A 19,461-nucleotide genomic window follows, 5' to 3' on the forward strand; every position below is an offset into this window, starting at 1 on the left:
TCCATGGTACCACACCTACGTGGTCAAGAATGTTTGCATTTTTGAAATGTTTCCAAAATGTTAAAACACCATTTTTTTTGTGTTCTAGATGTCCACTTCGAAGTGGTACATCAAATATTTCTTCACGAATTATTCATCAATTTTTAATTAGATCAATTCGTGTTGATAATTTACTTTTATAATTACTGATGTAGAGTATTTTCTGCAATTACAGATAGTATCTTGTAAACTTTTACACAAAATTGAACACATCTGTAGATCATCGAATATATAAAAAAATATACGAACTTCCTATAATATTACTCGGTACATCTACATAATAGGAAAAAAAGATAAAATTCATTTTCTTCATACATTGAATACTTGGACAGTTCGTGACAAGTCGTAATAAATTTCAGCAAGACCTTCTAAATCAGTTGCAAGGAACATATTGAATCTTTAATTCGCGCGGGTAAGTTCAATATTCCATCGCTGCAGACTCCGGAGTCGAAACAAAATTTAAATTCAAGTGACCGCGTAATTCTCGGTAAAACCCTCCATCAATTTTCCAATATCCTGTCTACGAGAGCCTAATAGATTCCTCCCAGCCGCAAACTCGTCGGTTTCCCAAGCTCCTCTAAACTCATTAATGTCTCTCCCCTCTCCCCAACCACTCCCAAGCTCTAGCTCCACTTTCCCAAGTAAAATTTCTTCTTTTTTTTTTTTATCTTTCTCACAGTGCGCACCTAATTTTCTTCTCTCCAAGCGCTTTACACACTTTCTGTCTGTCCGTGCGTCCGTCCGTTTGCGTGGCTGTCTGTCTGTTTGTCTGGCTGCGTTCTGCAAACATAAACGAAAAGTACCAACACGCAAACACATAAAAAAAAAAAAAAAAAAAAAAGAAACTAAAATGCAGAAAGAAAGAATCTTACGCCACACAAAAGAGAGAGAGAATGGATGAAGTTGTAATAAATAAATGGAGAAAGTGGAACACGTGAGAGTGGCGTAAGGAGTTCTGGAAGATCTTGCGAGATCTCTCAGAGGACGAGCGGCAGGAACTAAAGAGAGTTACTTTTGTTTTCGCTCCGGCCTACATCAGGGACTCTGGGGAGAATCCCGAGTTTATGAAGGTGAGGAGAGATCCCCGAGATCTCGTAGACACGGTATCGGTGTGATTTAGCATCAACGCGTATTTACATTCCCGTCGTTTTTTCGGGACAACGCAGAGGCAGGAACAGAAGAGAAGCGACCTAGACGAACAGCTCAAGGAATACATTGCAGAATGGCGAAAGCAGAGGGCCAAGGAGGAGGAGGAGCTGAAGAGATTGAAGGTACGGTTACAGCTTGCGTTTCGCGTACTTTCTGTCGCGCTTCTTATGCATATCCTCCCCCGTACTTTTTCCACCATGTATTTTTCATCATCGTTTTGTTCGCAGGAGAAGCAAGCCAAGCGCAAGATCACCCGCGCGGACGAGGAGAAGAGATTGGCTCAGAAAAAGAAGGAGGAAGAAGAACGTCGTCAACGTGAAATTGGTACGTTTATCCTATTTCCTTTTCGTTTCTACGCTACGCGCGAACCGTATTCGATTTATTCCAATCCAAACGGAGATTCGCTGACGCCTATTCAAATTTCCAGAGGAGAAGAAACAACGTGATATCGAGGAAAAGAGAAAGTACGTTTGGCTATGTTCGACAAAGTATTTCCAGGGTGTCTGAGCTCTAGTATTAATTTCATTCGTTAATTATTCAGGCGTCTCGAAGAATCGGAAAAGAAGCGTCAAGCTATGATGCAAGCGATGAAAGATCAGAGTAAGAAGGGACCCAACTTCACCATCACTAGAAAAGATCTTGCAGTTCGTATCGTCGATATCAAAGATACAGCCAATTCCATAAATATTCGTACCCTCTATGTCCATTGAAAAAGTTTGACTAAATTAAATAATAGTTTTATTACCAAATTATTACCCATAGTACACGCCGGCGTGAACGTGTTAAACAAATTTCTTCTATAGACATAGAGGGTACGAATATTGATGGGACTAACTGTAGATCCACGCGAAGGATTTCTATTCTACGAAGTTATTCATGCGCAACCTTTGTTTGATATAGGGTAACCTAACGTCGGCGCAACTGGAACGCAACAAGACGAAAGAACAGCTCGAAGAGGAGAAGAAAATCTCGCTGAGCATCCGCATCAAACCTTTGGAAATGGACAATCTGTCCATCGAGAAGCTCCGGTCTAAGGCCAACGATCTTTGGGATACCATCGTTAAGCTGGAAACCGAGAAATACGATCTTGAGGAGCGACAGAAACGCCAGGATTATGATGTTAGTATCAAAATGAACGATAACGTAGATTATTTGGGTTTTTGAAGAGTTTGAGAGAGACTCGAAACATTTATTGGGTTGATTCGCGAATAACTTACTGGTCCAGCAATGTGCTAGTTGAAATCTATCTAGCAAAGCCAGACTTAGACTTGACAATATTAATGGTTTGAACAGTCTCCAATTAATCGATAATTTATTAGCATATGGCTAGATTTGAGAAGATCGTTCAGTCCATTAATAGCGTCGTATCTAAGGCAGAATCTGCTAGGTAGGCGTTATTGATGAGTCCAATTAACACATTCAGGGCGAAACACGATGATATCATTGCTATTGAATTATGATTCCTCTGATTACAAGAGACAAATTTCTTCTCTTCCATACGTTCGTTTATAATTACTTGAGGAAGATAGTTTTTCCTTCCTTGCTGGCACGTGAGAGAAGAAGATTGCTTCAGGGAATATTGTAGCGATGTATCAAATATTTTATTCAAACAACGATGTCCTTCTTTTATTAAAATGATGACCTCTTGGAACCCTCTTCAGGTATACGGACGTTAATATTAACTAAAACAGGGAAGTATATGAACGCGAGTGAAAGGGTCTTAACGAAGACGAGTATTAAAATTTAAACACTAAGAAATATGTATAAACACGAGACGAATGAAGTATTACAATTTCCCGAAGAAAATAAATGCATAGAAAAATTACACAAAATGTTAAAGGGTTACAAAAGTAAAGATTTTGTGAACTTTTTGAGCATGTTATATTTTATTGTATTTCTTCCAGTCAGGGAACAAGACTAGTCCTTTTCACAGTCGACTTTAATAATTGAAAATGATGATTGAAATACAAATCCCAAATTTTTTACCAGAAAGTCTGGCTTATAAGATAACCACATCTGTCGAACAATTTATCAAGAATTCCTTTTCAAAATTTTGATATTTAGCTTCGCTGGTACCTTTCCATTCGTGTTTATACATGGAGCCCCTTTTAGTTGAGATTGGTATGTACATATCTAACGACAGCTTCAAGAAAAAGGACCAGAACGTCCCCGTTTGAATAAAATATTTGATAGATCGCAGCAACGTTTTCGTCGAGTAATTCTTTACCTTTACGTTCCCTAGGCAATCATAAATATGAAACTGAATCTCCATATTTCGTGCACGCAAACAATGTTAACTGACGCACATACGTCTTATCAGATGTTGGCAATATTTTACGAAACGTTCAAACGTATCTTTTTCCAGCTTAAAGAATTAAAGGAACGTCAGAAGCAGCAGTTGAGGCACAAAGCCTTGAAGAAAGGTCTCGATCCCGAAGCCCTCACCGGCAAGTACCCTGTAAGCACAACGAGAAAATCGATTGGAATAAACCGTAGCCCTTCGGCGCGATAAAATCCTTTTTTCTCTTCGCAGCCCAAGATCCAAGTCGCCTCCAAATACGAACGTCGCGTGGATACCAGGTCCTACGACGATAAAAAGAAGCTCTTCGAGGGTGTAAGTATACCTCCGTACCAACTAAATCAGTCGCTGATTCTTCGAATACTCAGCTGACTCGAAACAAAACAATTTGGCCAATTCGAACCCCCAAAATCTGACCCTAACTACTGAAAAATACCGTCAAAAAATGGATTCAAAATTCATACGCTCCTCTAGCAACGAAGAATCGTCATGCACGATTTTATACATGAACGAACGATTTATCATAATTTAAAATAAAAATATTACGATGATAGACAGTTCGAAGATTGAAACGTGCTCTCGGAGAGGTTTACGTAAGCAAAAGAAATAGAAAGAGAGACGATTGCAAAAGACAAAGAATAAGCGACGAAGCTCGTTAGGAAGTAGTAATTATAGAAAAAGAGTGATTAGTGAAGAATGTGAATTGAATCGCAGGGCTATGACACGCTTTTAGCGGAGTACAACGAGAAACTGTGGAAACAGAAAACAGAACAGTTCATGAAGCGCAACAAAAGTGAGTCCTATCGAGCTCTCTGTTGGTGTATCACCCTTGTGCTTGCATTGCTCGTTGAAAAAACCCCTTGTCCCCTCACCTCGACGGCCCACAAGATCATCCCTGGCGATCATGTTTCTAATTCGTGTTGGGTATCCATTTAGTAAGTAGTCGATCTGGAGCACAGAGACCGTCGTGGGTGTTGCTACGCTCGCGTTATTTCGTTCACAAAGTACAGTGCTCACGCTTGCCCAGATATTTATCGTAATTTATCGCTGACACGAATGCGAATATAGTGTTCGCGGATAGCATCGCCAAAATTTATCGCAGGGATGTTTATCAACCCTTCGAACAACAGATACAAACATTCGTGACGACTCTGAAACCGATGAACACTTATCTGCACCTGGGAGAACATGAATAAACCATCAATTCTTCGAAGGACTAAACCTAAATCACTATGGAGCATGTAAATGCTCTTGGATCACTAAAATTCGCCACAGAGATCCGCGAAACAGATACAGACATATTCACGAGAATTCTCAGACTGATAAACAGTTATTCACACAGTTGGGAAAATATATTGCGACCAACTCGTGGAAGGTGCAAATTTAAATCACTCTACGATACAAGTGCTCGTGGCTATCCACACAAAATTTACTGCAGACCCTTGAACACACACGCGATCATTTACGACTCCACTTGCGATAGTAATGCTCTACACTTGGCGAGATTCTCAGAGACTGATAAACTCGTTCATGATTTGTTAGGGAATTGTATACATAGTGTATACAAAGCACTTTTTTTTTTTATTTAATTGTGCTATCAACTCGTCGATGGTACAAATTTAAATTACTACAAGATACAAGTGCTCATGGCTACTCGAAACAAAATTCATTACAGACTGATTGATACTCATTTGTTAGGGGGTTGGAGAACTATATGGACAGGTACACTAGCTACACTTTGCACATGTGAATATGAATTAGTCTACAGATCAAGCACTTATCAATTTTTATTATTACAAGAACCACGATATTTCTCATTTCACAAATATTGACTTTCACACCGAGACCCGTCAGTTCGTCGAGTAACTAACATTACGTCTACGTAACAAGGATGGAAGAGAATTTGTGCATCGAGAATTCGTCATTAATAATTGCAAAGCTAACGGGTGTTTGGTTGATTACGGTGACCCCTCGTCCAAGTGGCATGTTAATCGAAATGGCCGAGTCATGATGCGGGCGCAAGTGAGATATGTATAATTGGATCCACTTATTTGTACTGTCAATCCCGTGACCTTGTCGTGGAGAGATTCTCACGGCGACATCTCGAAAACCGTGGAAAGGGTCAAGATGAGTGCGCCCTGTGTGACGATGTATCCTAGCATGCCATTTTGTCCATTGGTGTTTCAGGGTCTAACCGAACAGCTGAAGGAAACCATGGAGAAGCAATGGGCTCAACAGAAGCAACAATTCCTTGGTCGTCAGAAGAGTACGTATTATGGAATCACTTTCGAGCAAACGCATAGGGATACGTTTTTGAATGAGTTAATTCCCTTTCTACACAGTCGAAAAATTCATTTAACCCTTTGCACTCGAGGCCTTCTTTTCTGGTTTCGAAGGCATCGTGGAACAATTCGCACTGCATTGTTCGGAAATTGGTGCATTGGTTAAAGTGTCATTCTGAAAGAAGCACAGTTGTTTGTCGCGATGATACGAAGATACTAAAGTATACCGACGTAAAAAGCGTTCCCCTGTATCACGCGGGTTTATTATTTCGCGTATCAGCGTGTGCGTTTGCTCGAGTCGCGGGTCTTGAAACCTGACCAGTGTATTTTCTGGAAAATAGGTCAAACTACAACGGACGAAGAGAAGTATATTTCGTTCAAGGGGCCCGTTCAATGAATAGCGAGGGTGGAAAACTTTTCGCGAAAATTGGAAGCGTCTGTCGATACCTTTGATCCTTGGCTCGTTTTCTGTCCCAAAAGAGCACCTGTGGGTTCCCAAGTTCTCGCGTGTCACTATCACGTGCAAACATTTGCGTATGGTTATTTCGTACAAATTTTGACCAAGTATGTAGCAATAATGTATACGTGTGTTTTTTGATTATTTTAATTCTTATAAACGGGGCACTATCAGTATAACACTAAAATGATCAAGTCAACCGTCTTGATTGTTGTATTTTTAATTTCTTTTTAAAATGGCCATTGTCGTAATTTTTGGCGACAATCATGGAAACAGAGCCTTCCTTTAGCCCTGATTATTACCTCTTTAATTATAAATATATTCTGGAATTTTAAGTAGTTTCAGTGTTCCAACGGTATCGAAGACAAAAATTAAAACGAATTCTCGCTGGCATTGTTCGCTCCACAAAAAAAAAAAAAAAAAAAAAAACAATGATTGAACACAGATGAGCACAATTTAATTCGAATAAGGAATAATGATTTATCGAGATCCTCGATGTATATTAAATTACAATTTTTATCAAGTAAATATTGGAGCAACGATCCTTCAACTTCTATTCCTCGTTCGATCGATTTGCCCATCTTTGGAGTCGAGTATCATTAATAATACTCGTTTTTTTTTTTTTTTTTTGAAAATAACAGCGAAGTTGCCGAAATGGTTCGGCGAGAGGCCAGGCAAGAAGCCAGGAGACCCCGAATCACCGGAAGGCGAAGAAGACGTGAAGGCTGCGGCTGAGGACGAAGAGCTGGAGGAGCCACAATTCGAGGAAGAAGAAGAAGAGGAAGAGGAGGAGGAGGAAGAGGAAGAGGGCGGCGAAGGAAAGGAAGGTGAGGGCGAGGGCGAAGAAGAAGAGGAGGAGGAGGAGGAAGAAGAGGAGGAGGAAGAGGAAGAGGAAGAGGAGGAGGAGGAAGAGGAGGAATAAAAGCCTCTTTTGAAAAATCAGCACCTAATCGCAGATTCAATCGATCAATCATCATCAGACAATCTCGAAACATCCTTCGAACCATCGAATATAGTCGTGGCGGCAGTAGAGACGACAATGGCGCGCCATTGTCCCAGAATCTCGTCGTTATAGGTGGCTTTTCGTTTTCGAGTCTTGCGCGAAATCAGAACAGTTCCGAGAGGACGATACGAAATGTCGACTGCACACTGTATCGCTCTACGAAGAACCTAACTTATAACGGCGACGATTCCGGCAATATAAAACAGTCTGTTACCACTTCTCAGCTGTTCTACTACTACTACTACTACTTCTACTACTATTATTCTACTACTTCTATTGCTACTATAATTATTATTATTATTATTATTATTATTATTATTATATTGTACAAAATACACGCACACACATTATTAAAATAAAACGGTTTATCGTATAAAATTTGTTGAGCCACGTTTCCCAAGCCCAGGAGAACGTAGATTTAGTTGCGTTTGTAATGTAACGCGTTAACTGTCACGTTAGCTTTTGCGAAATTTTCGAGGTTAAGTTTAGGTTCTCGATCGCACACTGACCGTTCTCGCCGCGCTACGCGTCATCCACGCCGAACAAAGTAAACAAAAAACATTTACGCTGTTCACCGTCAGTAGCCGCTTCACGACGCAAGAATGCATAGATAGTATCTTTTTTTATAATCCGACACACGTTTTTGTTTACATTTCGCGAATTTTATTAGAAAAACGTACTAAATCGCATGGAGATAGAATCGAAAGAACATTATATAAAGGTATTTATGTCTTTGACTTACTAGATTGTCCGGGGTCAAGTAACTTTCGACGTCATTCCATTCAACGATCTTGACATCAACTACGTCGCGTTACGATACCCATGAAACGTGATCGCGTATTCATGAAAATCACTGTGGCGGTACTTTTTCTTTCCTCGCGGGTTTATTTTTAGCGCACTCACTTAACCTTTAATATCGCGACGTTCTTCTATTACGAGTGCAACGGGTTGCTCGAAAATAATCGAGATCGTATATCCACCCGGCGATGATTCACGTCACTTTTGTTGACGATACTCCTAACCTTACCTTTCACTGAACAGAGGAACGCCGGACCGCGAATCGACTAAATACGGACTCGTGATGTATCGATAGATTTATGATGCTCCTACAAATGGCGTGCAGAGCGTAATGACATCTCGGAGTGGCGCCAAAATTTATAAACAGGTACAAGACGTCGAAGCGTTGCCAACAAACGTTCCTATTTGAAATAAGCAACACGGCTTCGGGTGGTTAATGATAGCTGGCGTGGGAATTTTAGTACCTTAGGAGATTTCGTACTCGACAGAAATATTCTGCAACTGGAGAATGCAAATAAGGAAACGGTAACTGGTAATTTTCGAGAAATAAACTATCGTGTTTTGTGCCTGCGGTGGACTAATTTGGATATTTATTACAAGGTAAATTAGTTTCTTTTACGTTCTTCGATAGTAAACATTTTCCATCGCTTCAGGAATGGTTAATAGGAATCGATATAATATTTTCATTCCGAACGAGTTCATTCTGTTGTTGACGAATAGGGATTATAAACGAGTTGTTAAGCAACGCTTTTCTGTATAATGACTATCGATCGTCGGTGTTTTTTGTTTCTATTATACGAATTTATTTCATCGACGAGCCATTGTTTCGACTCGTCGTGTATAACGGAATTGTAAAATCGGCGACCGGCATCTGTCGAAAGGAAATCATGCAAATTTACATGTAGTACCGCGGACCGTTAAAATTCAAGGCAGGCTTCGGTGACGGAACAATGACGCGAAGCATGGAGATAGAACGAACGCGACGCGGTATTGCATTTATGTCTCCCTCATACTCACACGCATACTTCCGCCGACGTTTCTCATCTTCCTTTCTCTCTCGCACTCGCCTCTCTCTAACTGATCCACTCGCTAGCGATGGGAACGACTCGACACTCGTTTTTGAAACAATTTGAAACCACGTCTCTATCCTGACACTCTGAGTGAGTTAAGTGAGAAAACAATGTGCATATATTGATTTGTGGTATACAAAATTTAGGTGAACGTCATGGAAATCACTTTTCGTAGAAAACAACGACAAATATTACAAAAAACACACTACAATAAAAACATGCCAAGTTTTACGCAAAACTCATACGCGCGTACAAAATAATTGACAAAAATGATACATTACACTTGAAAAGCATTGTTTCCTTAAACTAACAAATATTCACTCTATTTACTAGCTATTCAAGTAAGAAATGAAAAACATTCGCTCCAATATAATGAAACTTTTATACCTGTTTCCAATCACACGCGTCAATAAACCGTTTATTCAAAAATCGATAATGCATCGAAGGAATCGAATTCGAGATATCACCGGAACCATCTGGAGGTCGCGCGCGTATCACTCCCATCGCTATCAGCCGCAACTATTTATAATGGGTAGTCGCTGGCTTCAGACTCGTGTTTCTTCTCTGTTCCACGTTTACCCTTACTCGGTTTTTGATCATCCGTCTCTGTTTCTGGTCTGCAGAGTGGTCGTTCTCAAGCTTCGTTAATAGTGTCGCCAAGCATTCGTCCGAGCCAGACTGCGCTGTCCCTTCTCTCTTACCTGTGGGGATCGAAATAGAAACGCGCGAGAGACAGACGCTACACTAACGTCTGTGACAGCGAGTGACCGCGCGTGTGTCTGTGTGCCGTGACCGAACAATAAACAATAACACTAGGCCGCGTGTCACGAGATAACGACTGCCGCGACCTGTTGCCGGTCGTCGAAACGATCCCTTAATTTTCGCGCGTGTTTTTTCGTGGGCTCGAGGAATGCGCGTTTCGGACCGGCTCGCTACCGCGGGAACGAGAAATCGTGTGTCATGGCGGTGATCGTCGCTCGGAACGGACACGTTCGTGCACGCATGGCTACGATGCTGGCTACAAAGGAGAGGAAAAGAGGAAGAATGAGGAGTTGACTACGAGTCGGTTCGAGCACGAGGAAACCACGTTCGATGAGGTAAGTGTAGAATAGATTCCAACGGTTTTTTCGACGAGCAAAGTGACAGATGTCCGACGATGAACGCTATTGTCAACCGACGCCGGTGTTGCCTGCGCGACGCTCGACGAATATTTGAGGATCCGTCTCGTAAGAGCCTGAGGCTGACGTCTCACGCGACAATCGGAGTACGACGGAAATTGACGATTCTTGTCGAGGAACCACCGAACCCGGCTTCGCGGTGGTTCGTGTTAATTCGCGATTTCCCGATAACGGTGGGGAGCACGCGATAAGAGTGATTACGAAATCAACCGTAGCGAAACGTGAGAATAATTGGCACTGCCGCGGACAGGAGTGCAAGGACGGATTATTCCTTTCGTGGCTTTTGTTGTACGATTTTCTCGTTTTCAAATCTCCGACAACCGTGTGACACGTGACGTACGTGGCTTTTTATCATTCTCATAGATCTCGAATTACGTAGACGTAATCGATATAGGAAAGGGCGGAAAAAGTAGGTGGCGCAGTTCATTTGAACCACAGTGTTTATTCTTTGGAGCACCTTGATGCTTGTAACCACGAAATCGACGAGTTGTAGAGCTAATTTTTATTACAAGAGCTAATTTTAAATACACAAATTCATGTATATTTTGGTATTATTGTACAATCGATATCGTACGAAGTTTCATTAAAATTGTTGTTCATACTTGTAAGTCTTTTGGATTTAAATGACAATATTTATAATCGGCGTACTTTCAAGTAGACATATGAAGTTGAATCTCATTTGCCAGTGGTGACCTTGCCATCACTTGTACGTTCACCTTTCAGGTTTCCATCACGCTCATCCATATTGAGACACTCATTCTTGGTACTTTTATTTTACAGTTTCTGCGTCTTGTTTACTATACATTTATGTTCAACACGTATCAGGAAATTAGTATTATAGTTTATTTCTTACATAAGTCTCATTGACGTGTTCAGATATAACAAACAGGGAAATGGAGCGCATTTTAGTGCCATATAATTTACTGAAAATTTTATAATTGTTTTTCATAGGTATTACGTGTTTCAGCAAAACCAATCGGTGTTACGCAATAGACGAAAAAGTTTTTCATCAAAAGTATTTCAAAATGTTTTCATAGGAAGGTACATATATTCTGATGTCTTATAATATTGCATCCTAAATTTAGTTCAGAGTTGTAGCAAATAAATCCTAATAGTCTTGATGAGATACTCGATTAATTAATCATTTCCTTTCGTCATTAGGTAATTAATCCAATTTAATTTCTAGGAAAAATTATTCAATTCTGCACATGTGCAATTAAAGACATCTGCGTTTCACCTCGTTAACCGAACGTGTATTTTGCGTTTCAACCTCAAATTGAAGTTATTATGGTATGGCTTAGCTAACCATGAAACAGCAACTAGTTCTCGACGCCCTGCCTACCACAGATAATACTTTAATCGTATGTAATTGTCTTCGGAAGGTCCGTCCGTAATTGTATTTAGTAGATGATTCAGAGAATTTACACCGCAATAACGAGAAGGCCACGTTTCCATTGCAAGCTATTATTGCGACTGCAAAGTCACTCGTACTGGCTGATTTATCGTGAACTTTTCTTATCCTTTACGTCTAGCCAGAAGTAGATAGGTCTACTGTTAGGTAATTGTCGCAGTTTACTTTTAAAAAGTTATCTGCATGTGCGTAAGAAGTTAGTCACCCGAACTTATAGTTTCGTTTAAACAATTAAAAAGTAGCGACGAGTAGAAGTTAACATTTTTTCGCATTTTTCAAGAACTTTGAGGTGCTACTCTTTTTTTGACCGCTTGCAAAGCCTTTTATAATTATTTGAAATAATTGTGAGGTTTATTCTTAAAATAATATAAAATCGGTGAAAAATGGGTGAAGGTGAAATAGCAAACAATTCCACACTTGTTATCCAAACTCAAGTTCATTAGCATTTATCATGCAAAAATGTCTTTCGAAATTAACAATTAGCTCGAGTATTTAATTTTAGAGCACTCATGAATGATGGGGCTCGTGCATTCTTCGCGAACTTTCAATTGCAACTTTCGTATCCAATTCAAGGATATTTTTGAACGTATGCACTTTGTTATATACTTCACGAATTGTGTTCTGTTTCCTTCCGTGCATTCTTTCCATTCATACCGCTCCCGTATCGTGCTCCTTTCTTACTTGAGATGAAAGTATATTCTTTGGCTGTGTACTTCGCTGTGTATATGAATTTATATCGACGCTTGTGAATCCCTGCTTTTCAGTTTGAGTCGAGATGGAAGCTTTTATCACAGATTATTCTCTAGGATGCTCTTACGTTCGCAGTTTTCGTACACTCGTCTCTTATAGACATGCTATAGAACTATTCTCTACTTCATTCGTTTTGAATATACTTTCATATCGACTTAAGCCGTTCGAACGGGCAGATCGTTTATTTTAAGCTCCACGCTACCGATGCTTGAGATAAAAAATAAAAAAGCAATCAAATATCGATACTCTTCGTATCAAAATAGAGAACACGTATCGAGATAGAAATTGTTCCACCGAATAAATCATTATTGAAATAAGAAACACACTTCCTCTATTAACACCGATTGAAAGGACCTTTTCACATCATCGATCGTCGAAAGTGAGACTGGCAATGCTATCGACGCTGCTTTTCACCCAGGAAATTAAACAAGAATGGATCAGTTGTCTATGGAACATCAGAAGTCGCTTAGGCGATGCTTCGTTACATTTTCACAATAGACGCCATTCAGGCTGCGCCAGGGGAATACACAAAGCCGAAGTCAGCGAAGTGCATTCCCGTAGGTAAGAGTGTCACGCATGCTGCGAACAAGGAAATGCATACTCTATACATATCGAGATCTCTTGTCTTTGGCATTGTATAATATTCTGTACAAACGCCTGAGAACACTCGCTCTTATAAGAGCAATTAAAAATATTTTGTTTGAACCATCTCCATCTCAAATGGGAGTGCATATTGTTTATTATTGTTTTACAGAATGGCTCGTTTGTAGTACTTCCTAGTCCATCTTCTTGCGAGCACTTGTGCCGAACACTTTTATCGATATCTAGCATATTACTTTCGAAAAGTTAATTAATTCAATCCCAAAATGAATGAAAAATTTTCGAAAGAGTAATGGAGATAACTAAAAATAACTTAAACTAAAAATAGTTTAATCGACGTAACATTTTTATCAGGATTTACACCTGTTCAATTTGAAAATGTGTAATCCGTATCAATGTAATATTAAATTAGTTCTGCATAATTCATAGGCATTGTTTCGCTCTTCTAAACGTATTCGAAACAGATTCGATTTGACAGTACAATGTACAATTCACGCAGCTCTATGGACATCCAACGTAATGTACATAAACTTCGTCAAAGCTGTATTGATTCACTCAGTCATTGAAAATCAATCCCATAACACCACATCTTGCATAATTCACACTACTGCCCTATGAATTAGATCGATCCGATCGTACATCCATTAACCTATATAGGATCATGGGCGATTCAAATGGAAACATTTGAAATCTTCGCTATTAAACGACAGTAGTCAGATTCATGTGGCTTAAATTAATGTTGCATAATCGATGTTGGATTTAGAAACATCCTATCAGACGCAGCAGGTTACTTTGGATTGTTTATTATCTTTGAAAATGTTAGGAGCCACTGCGTTTCCAAAACCTTTTCATGTCACAAATTAACTATAATTTCAATAAATTATGTCAGCTTATTTTTCTCTACATAGTTCTTAAAGTTTACACAAAAAAAATCAAGAATCATATTTTAATACCAGGCTGGCTATTTTAACAAATGTTTGGGCAATAAATACGCGAAACAAATGCAATGACTCTAATCAAACTATTCGACGAAGGAATTAATTATTTAGTTATAAATATAGAATTATTCAGAGTGTTCATCTGTACAGATTGTTTTGATCTCGATGAGATAGAGCGATAGATCCACCACAGCCGGATCATAATTGATCTGGACCATGTTGTTAATAGTAGCAGCTGTAATAATCCACTCGGATTGGTTTTACCTAATCTAGAGTTCTCTGGAACCGTCATAAGCTGTGACGGTGAAGTCTACGCAGATTCAGTGCCAGTTCCAAGAATTCATTTAGTGCTACCTTTGACGTGAGATTCTGCATAAGTTTACGTCACGTCTAGATAAGGCATAGATGGATTACTGGAGCTTCTGCTGACTCAGTGTAGTGGTATGTAATTCTGTTCTAGTGGGTGAGATTAATCGAGTCTACTTTAAGAAACTTTACAAAAATGAATAAGGAATGTGAAATATCCTTTTTTTTTTTTTAATAAGGAGCTTCTTCTGTCGAGAAGATCGAATTTGAAAGCAGCCAGTTCTATTAGCTTCAACTTCATGGATTTCTCTGCACGTTCTTGTTTTATAGAAGCCAGCTGACTCTCAGCTAGGACTCAATACACTCGATACCTGCAATCTAAGAGTGGCGCGACATGATCTCGTTTATTCAGGACTTAATAAACCCTCTATATTGACAACCTACGCTTGAAGTCAACCCACACGACTTCGCCCACGAGTCAATACCTCGGTTACTAACAATCTAGGAGTCGTCCTACGCGATCTTACTGGCCTACGATTCAAGAGAATTGATAAGGGATCGATTGGGTCTTGTTAGGTCCGAGGCTCTCTATAGTGCTTCGATTTTCTTGGTATAAAGTGGTCGGAAATGCAAGTTACATGGATATGCCACTTTGATGTTGAAGTTTCGTATTATCGACAGAGAAAATTAGTTTCGATTTTAGTTATGCTATTGTCATCTTAATCACAGTAAATACGTGTTCTGCTCTGGAAACTCCAACTCCATTCTATTACCGTTATTTAGTTAACTTGTATTTCGAGTAATTAGTCACTTTTTGTTCTGTGCATTGTACGATAAGGACTTTCAGTATTCCTGCAGCACGATGCGTTCGCGAGAGGAATATGAACTGCTCGCACGTTACTGTTCATAGCCAGACGTGTACGTGCTAAGTTTGAAGCTCGATATAATCATGTAGGAATACACAATCTTTACAGTTAAGGCTGGACGGAAATGAAAGTGAGATTACGTGGTTACTGTCATCTTACACGTGTGACGATCCAAAATTACATCATTCCCTAAATATCTCATATGTATCAAATTCTGTCCAATTTTGAGTGTGCTTCAACGAAATTTCAGTGGACATCTAGTTATCCTTCGATACGCTTTCGAATCTCGCAATTTTAGTATATAATTGCAGTCGTTGCGTCTAGAAAGTTGCGTAACCACTTACCGAGTACCTTTCACAGTCTAATGAATGCAGGATTCAATCTTCTGCTATACGTATAATAATTTTGTAACGTGTGACGTATATTGAAATGTCGTAGGGATCCCTTTAACGCTCCTATATGAGCAGGATTAAAATGTCAGTTCATTTCAAAGGAAGCCCGTCTTTCGACGGAATCCTCTTTGTTTTATCATTTTCATTTCTCGTCCGTGAATCGACGTTAATAGCACTCGTACGGGACTCATTACCAGAAAGTGAATTCAATTTTTGTATCGATCCTGGTTTATGGTTTCCTTCAAGGAATTACAAATTTTAAATATATTATGTACATTTATATGCAACGTTTCTTTTATGATCCACTGTGTTGCACATCATGTTAAGTTATTTGTAATGCAAAGGATCAATTGTTGGTATGAAACATTAATTTTCTTAAGAAATTCATTATTTTGAATTAGAAAACAATGTTAAAGTTGATGTATATTATAATGTAGAGCAGACCAGGAGGTTTAGATTGCATCAGCCGCAGCTCGTATACGTATTCAGTGTATTTAGCGCAGTATAATCGCATTATCAGTATATTTACATTTAGCGTGTTCACATCATATGCTTGTTTCGGAATATATTCTCTACTTTCAGTTCTGGTAGCAACATTTCTTCCCTGACTGCAATATCAACCGCAATATTTTTATATTTGGCGTCCCGTTTCTTAGAATGTTGATTTTATCTCTGTTCGAGTTCAATATTTCTACAATTTTTCCAGAAAATATTTTTGGATGTCGTCCAACGTACATTGTTCTGAATAATAATCCCTATACTGACAACTCGAGTACGTAACTTAGCGTCGTACTTACCAAAAATGAAAAAGAAGAATTTTTGAAAATTCCATTCGGTCTCTCACCTCGGTCTTTACTTTTCTCTGTCGAACGATCGTTTCCCACGAGCGTTTTCCGTTTGTAACATACCGCATGCGGAAAGTACCGTGATATAGGATAGCCCCTAATGGCATTATGGCATTATACAAAATAGAATTGGGTGCTTGCGGGATTTCAGAAGCCGTAACAGTTAACGATGCCTTGGGCTACTTCGAGCGAGCCAGTTGAGCAAAATTTGATAGTGAGACCAGTCTGTGAAGTACTCTCGATCGCGCATTCTTCGTCGTTTGTTCTATCGTGGCTCATAGTCGGTTAAAACCATCGCAAACGGGGGGATAGACGTTTCGTTGGGATGGTAATGCTACCCTCGGGCGAGTAGCCCTTTCTTCGCAATCGGTAGACAAGAAAATATCGGCGAAAGCATGGCAGACGAGGAAAATAAAGAAGAAACGGAGCGGGAAGAGGATAACGAAGGGTGAGGACGAACATTTTTTTCATGGATAATCGTGTGTAGCTCTTTTCTCCTGTATACTTTATTTTTTTCTTGCTATAGCTGCCAGAGAACACCTTTCTTCACGGCGAGTTAGCCATTCACCTGATGGTACTTAAAGGGGATACACGCGGTTATTAAGAATTTGTTTCGAAGATTTAAATACATATTTTAATCGAAACAAAGCGCCATTTTGCAGTACAAGTATTGAATTTAATATATACATTTTTGTACCGTAAAATTACCCTTCGTTTTAGATGAAAATTTCTACGTAAATCTTCAACAAAAATTCTCGAGTTTCGTCCATCGCAACTGCGTGTACATCTTTACATCTTTCTCGAACTTTCTGGAGATATAATTTCCACAAAGGTGTATTCTTATTTAGAATATAGCTTCGTATGACGAGTGAATTCATTTCTCGTTAAATAAATATCAGCACTCGCAGATTAAAATATTTCATTATTCGTCCTCGCGAAATAGTTCCTTCCTTCATCGAGAGATGCTTCCAACGATCGAAGCCCGATTGTAATAATTCGGTACGAAATCGACCATGCACGCGTACGTACCGCGCGAACCACGCATGCGAATGTAAAGGTGAATCAACTTCACGAATGATGGACGTAAATGAACTTTTCGTGCGGCGAGTACAAATGTCAAGTACTTTGGTACAGTGCGGAAGAGTTCGCGGGTCTACGTGAAATGAACTTCGATTTCGAGTTATATCGTTCCGTTATGCGGATTCTTCCTGTGCATTGGTTGTTTTTTTTTTTATTTATGCTGTGCGATATTACAAAAAGGGATTGTATGCTTGAATAACTAGAAATTTTGAAAAATCCTTTGAAATACGTTTCAATATAACTGCACTACACTGAAATTTGTAGAAAATCTGAGATGCTGCCCCATTTAGTGGGGAATGGTCCTATTGTTTCGAGTGATGGAACTTCCACTTTACTGGTTACTCTGGACTGTAACTGTTTACGTAACGTTCCTTACCGTTGCTTTTTCTCTGGTTTCTCGATAAAGAACGCTGTTTATTTTCACGGAGTTCGTTTCGTTGCTCGGCTGAGCGTTACGGTACCAACGTTGCCGTAGTAACCGATGTTTATTGTTAGACGCGAAACATTGAGACCCTATGGCTCGGAGTTGTCAATTAAATTTCACCTGGCGCGCCGGGAACCGAGTAGCGAAGTTCCCAGTGACACTTTAGCCGATTCCACGCGTTAAAGCGTTTTATTTTATCCGAGTCGTTCCCGTTCGGATCTGGTTCGCTCCGTTTTCGATTCCAACCACGAAGGAGGTGTTCTCGAGGACTATTCCTTCTTTTGCCGCTTCTTCCATTTATACCCGTGTTTCTTTCAGTCCTTTCATCCAAGCCACGTTATACTTTCTTCGTCATTTTATACTTTCTTCCTCGTCCCTTGTATTTTTTCTAACGAAGTTCGTGTTTCAACCGAATTAAAACACGATCCTTTCAAGGAGCATTTAAACGAATTCGAACACAAAGCTCCGTAGGCGTTGCCGCGATGGGTATTACGTATTTATAATACCGTTCCACGTCCGAGAAGTTAACTTTTTCATTCATTCTGGACGCCAGGAAGCCGGTTAAATTAAATACAAAAAGACGAAGTTTCAGGAAGAAAGAAAGTCTCGTTCGAAGAAAAACGACGTTCGTCGATCTGCTCCGAGGCGCAGAATAGAATCGCAACGTACAGCTGAAAATAATTAAAGGATCAGCCACTCGAATGACTTTATAATGCCACCAGAGTATGGATACGCCGGACGAGGTAGAATTTTCGGCGGAAATATTGAAAATATCCTCCATCCTTCGGACTTTATCCGCGTTTGGAATTTTCCAGCGATCCTCGAATTCTTTTGAGAAGCGAACCGCAACGGAATTATATCTACGGACTGCTGAGCATGATCTTACGCCAAAATATATGTAGGATATCTTGCTAACACAGCTCGACCGTTTCTTGGCGATTTTTGTTGAAGTGAAAATATGAGCGAGTTCTGGTGGTGTTATATAGACGAACTGCAATAATCTTAAAAGAATGTATGTTACCGATCGCGGACGGACCATATCGAATTTGTTCGATTAAAATGCAGAAACCGCGATAAAAAAGCTGCGTCGAGGTGAAACGACAGAGTCTGCAGCTAACTGTTCTAATTATATTCTTGTAGGAAGAAGGGGTGTATAATACGTACGTTCCTCGTTGAAAAAGTTAGCTTTTCCATTTATACCGCACGCAAGGAAACCGTTTAAATTAAAGACAGGAAGCTAAAGTTCCAGGGCGAAGGAAACTTTCTTCAAAGGAAATGGCGCTTATCGATACTTGCAATGCGCGGAGTAAAAGCTTCTTAAATGACTTTATAATTGCGATAAATACACTTGCAATATTTCTTCTTTTTATTCGATCCTTTTTGTATGTATGGACGTAGTAATACAACGTAGATATACACATATATTCCTATAATATTATTATTAATTAATCAGTAAATATTATAATGCATTATATCAAAGTTAATACGACGAGTGAGACGAACTCTAAGACGAACAGAACTTGCAGACTTTAAAGAATTGCCCATTGTGGCTTTAAACGTGGTTCTCCATAGCA

General features: G+C 39.5%; 2 protein-coding genes across 17 annotated transcripts in view; one reads left to right on the plus strand and one right to left on the minus strand.

Annotated features, from left to right (window-relative positions):
* Positions 1-7,607, plus strand: part of LOC128885270 (troponin T, skeletal muscle) — a 78,630-nt gene extending 71,023 nt beyond the window's left edge. For 7 of the 8 annotated variants that reach the window (XM_054139243.1, XM_054139235.1, XM_054139238.1 and 4 more), the window contains 10 exons: positions 1,079-1,109; positions 1,206-1,310; positions 1,416-1,512; positions 1,616-1,652; positions 1,730-1,832; positions 2,089-2,307; positions 3,554-3,646; positions 3,722-3,802; positions 5,675-5,753; positions 6,868-7,607. In XM_054139243.1, coding sequence (XP_053995218.1) covers positions 1,104-1,109; positions 1,206-1,310; positions 1,416-1,512; positions 1,616-1,652; positions 1,730-1,832; positions 2,089-2,307; positions 3,554-3,646; positions 3,722-3,802; positions 5,675-5,753; positions 6,868-7,148 — 1,101 coding nt within the window. In that variant the 5' untranslated portion in view covers positions 1,079-1,103 and the 3' untranslated portion in view covers positions 7,149-7,607. Of the gene's footprint in view, positions 1-1,078; positions 1,110-1,205; positions 1,311-1,415; positions 1,513-1,615; positions 1,653-1,729; positions 1,833-2,088; positions 2,308-3,553; positions 3,647-3,721; positions 3,803-4,201; positions 4,281-5,674; positions 5,754-6,867 lie in introns of all 8 variants that reach the window. The other variant, XM_054139236.1, reaches the window with a different exon arrangement.
* LOC128885286 (uncharacterized) overlaps positions 1-19,461 on the minus strand; it is a 46,776-nt gene that overhangs the window by 23,786 nt on the left and 3,529 nt on the right. For 2 of the 9 annotated variants that reach the window (XR_008459566.1, XR_008459565.1), the window contains exon 1: positions 9,045-10,193. The exons of 1 other annotated variant lie outside the window; for it this stretch is intronic. The gene's annotated coding sequence lies outside the window, so the exon portion shown is untranslated. Of the gene's footprint in view, positions 1-7,971; positions 8,516-9,044; positions 10,194-16,335; positions 16,443-19,461 lie in introns of those variants that run through there. 6 more of the 9 variants (XR_008459567.1, XR_008459569.1, XR_008459571.1 and 3 more) reach the window with 6 other exon arrangements.

Source organism: Hylaeus anthracinus, unplaced genomic scaffold (genome assembly GCF_026225885.1).
Source record: "Hylaeus anthracinus isolate JK02 unplaced genomic scaffold, UHH_iyHylAnth1.0_haploid 11981, whole genome shotgun sequence".
Lineage (NCBI taxonomy): Eukaryota > Metazoa > Arthropoda > Insecta > Hymenoptera > Colletidae > Hylaeus > Hylaeus anthracinus.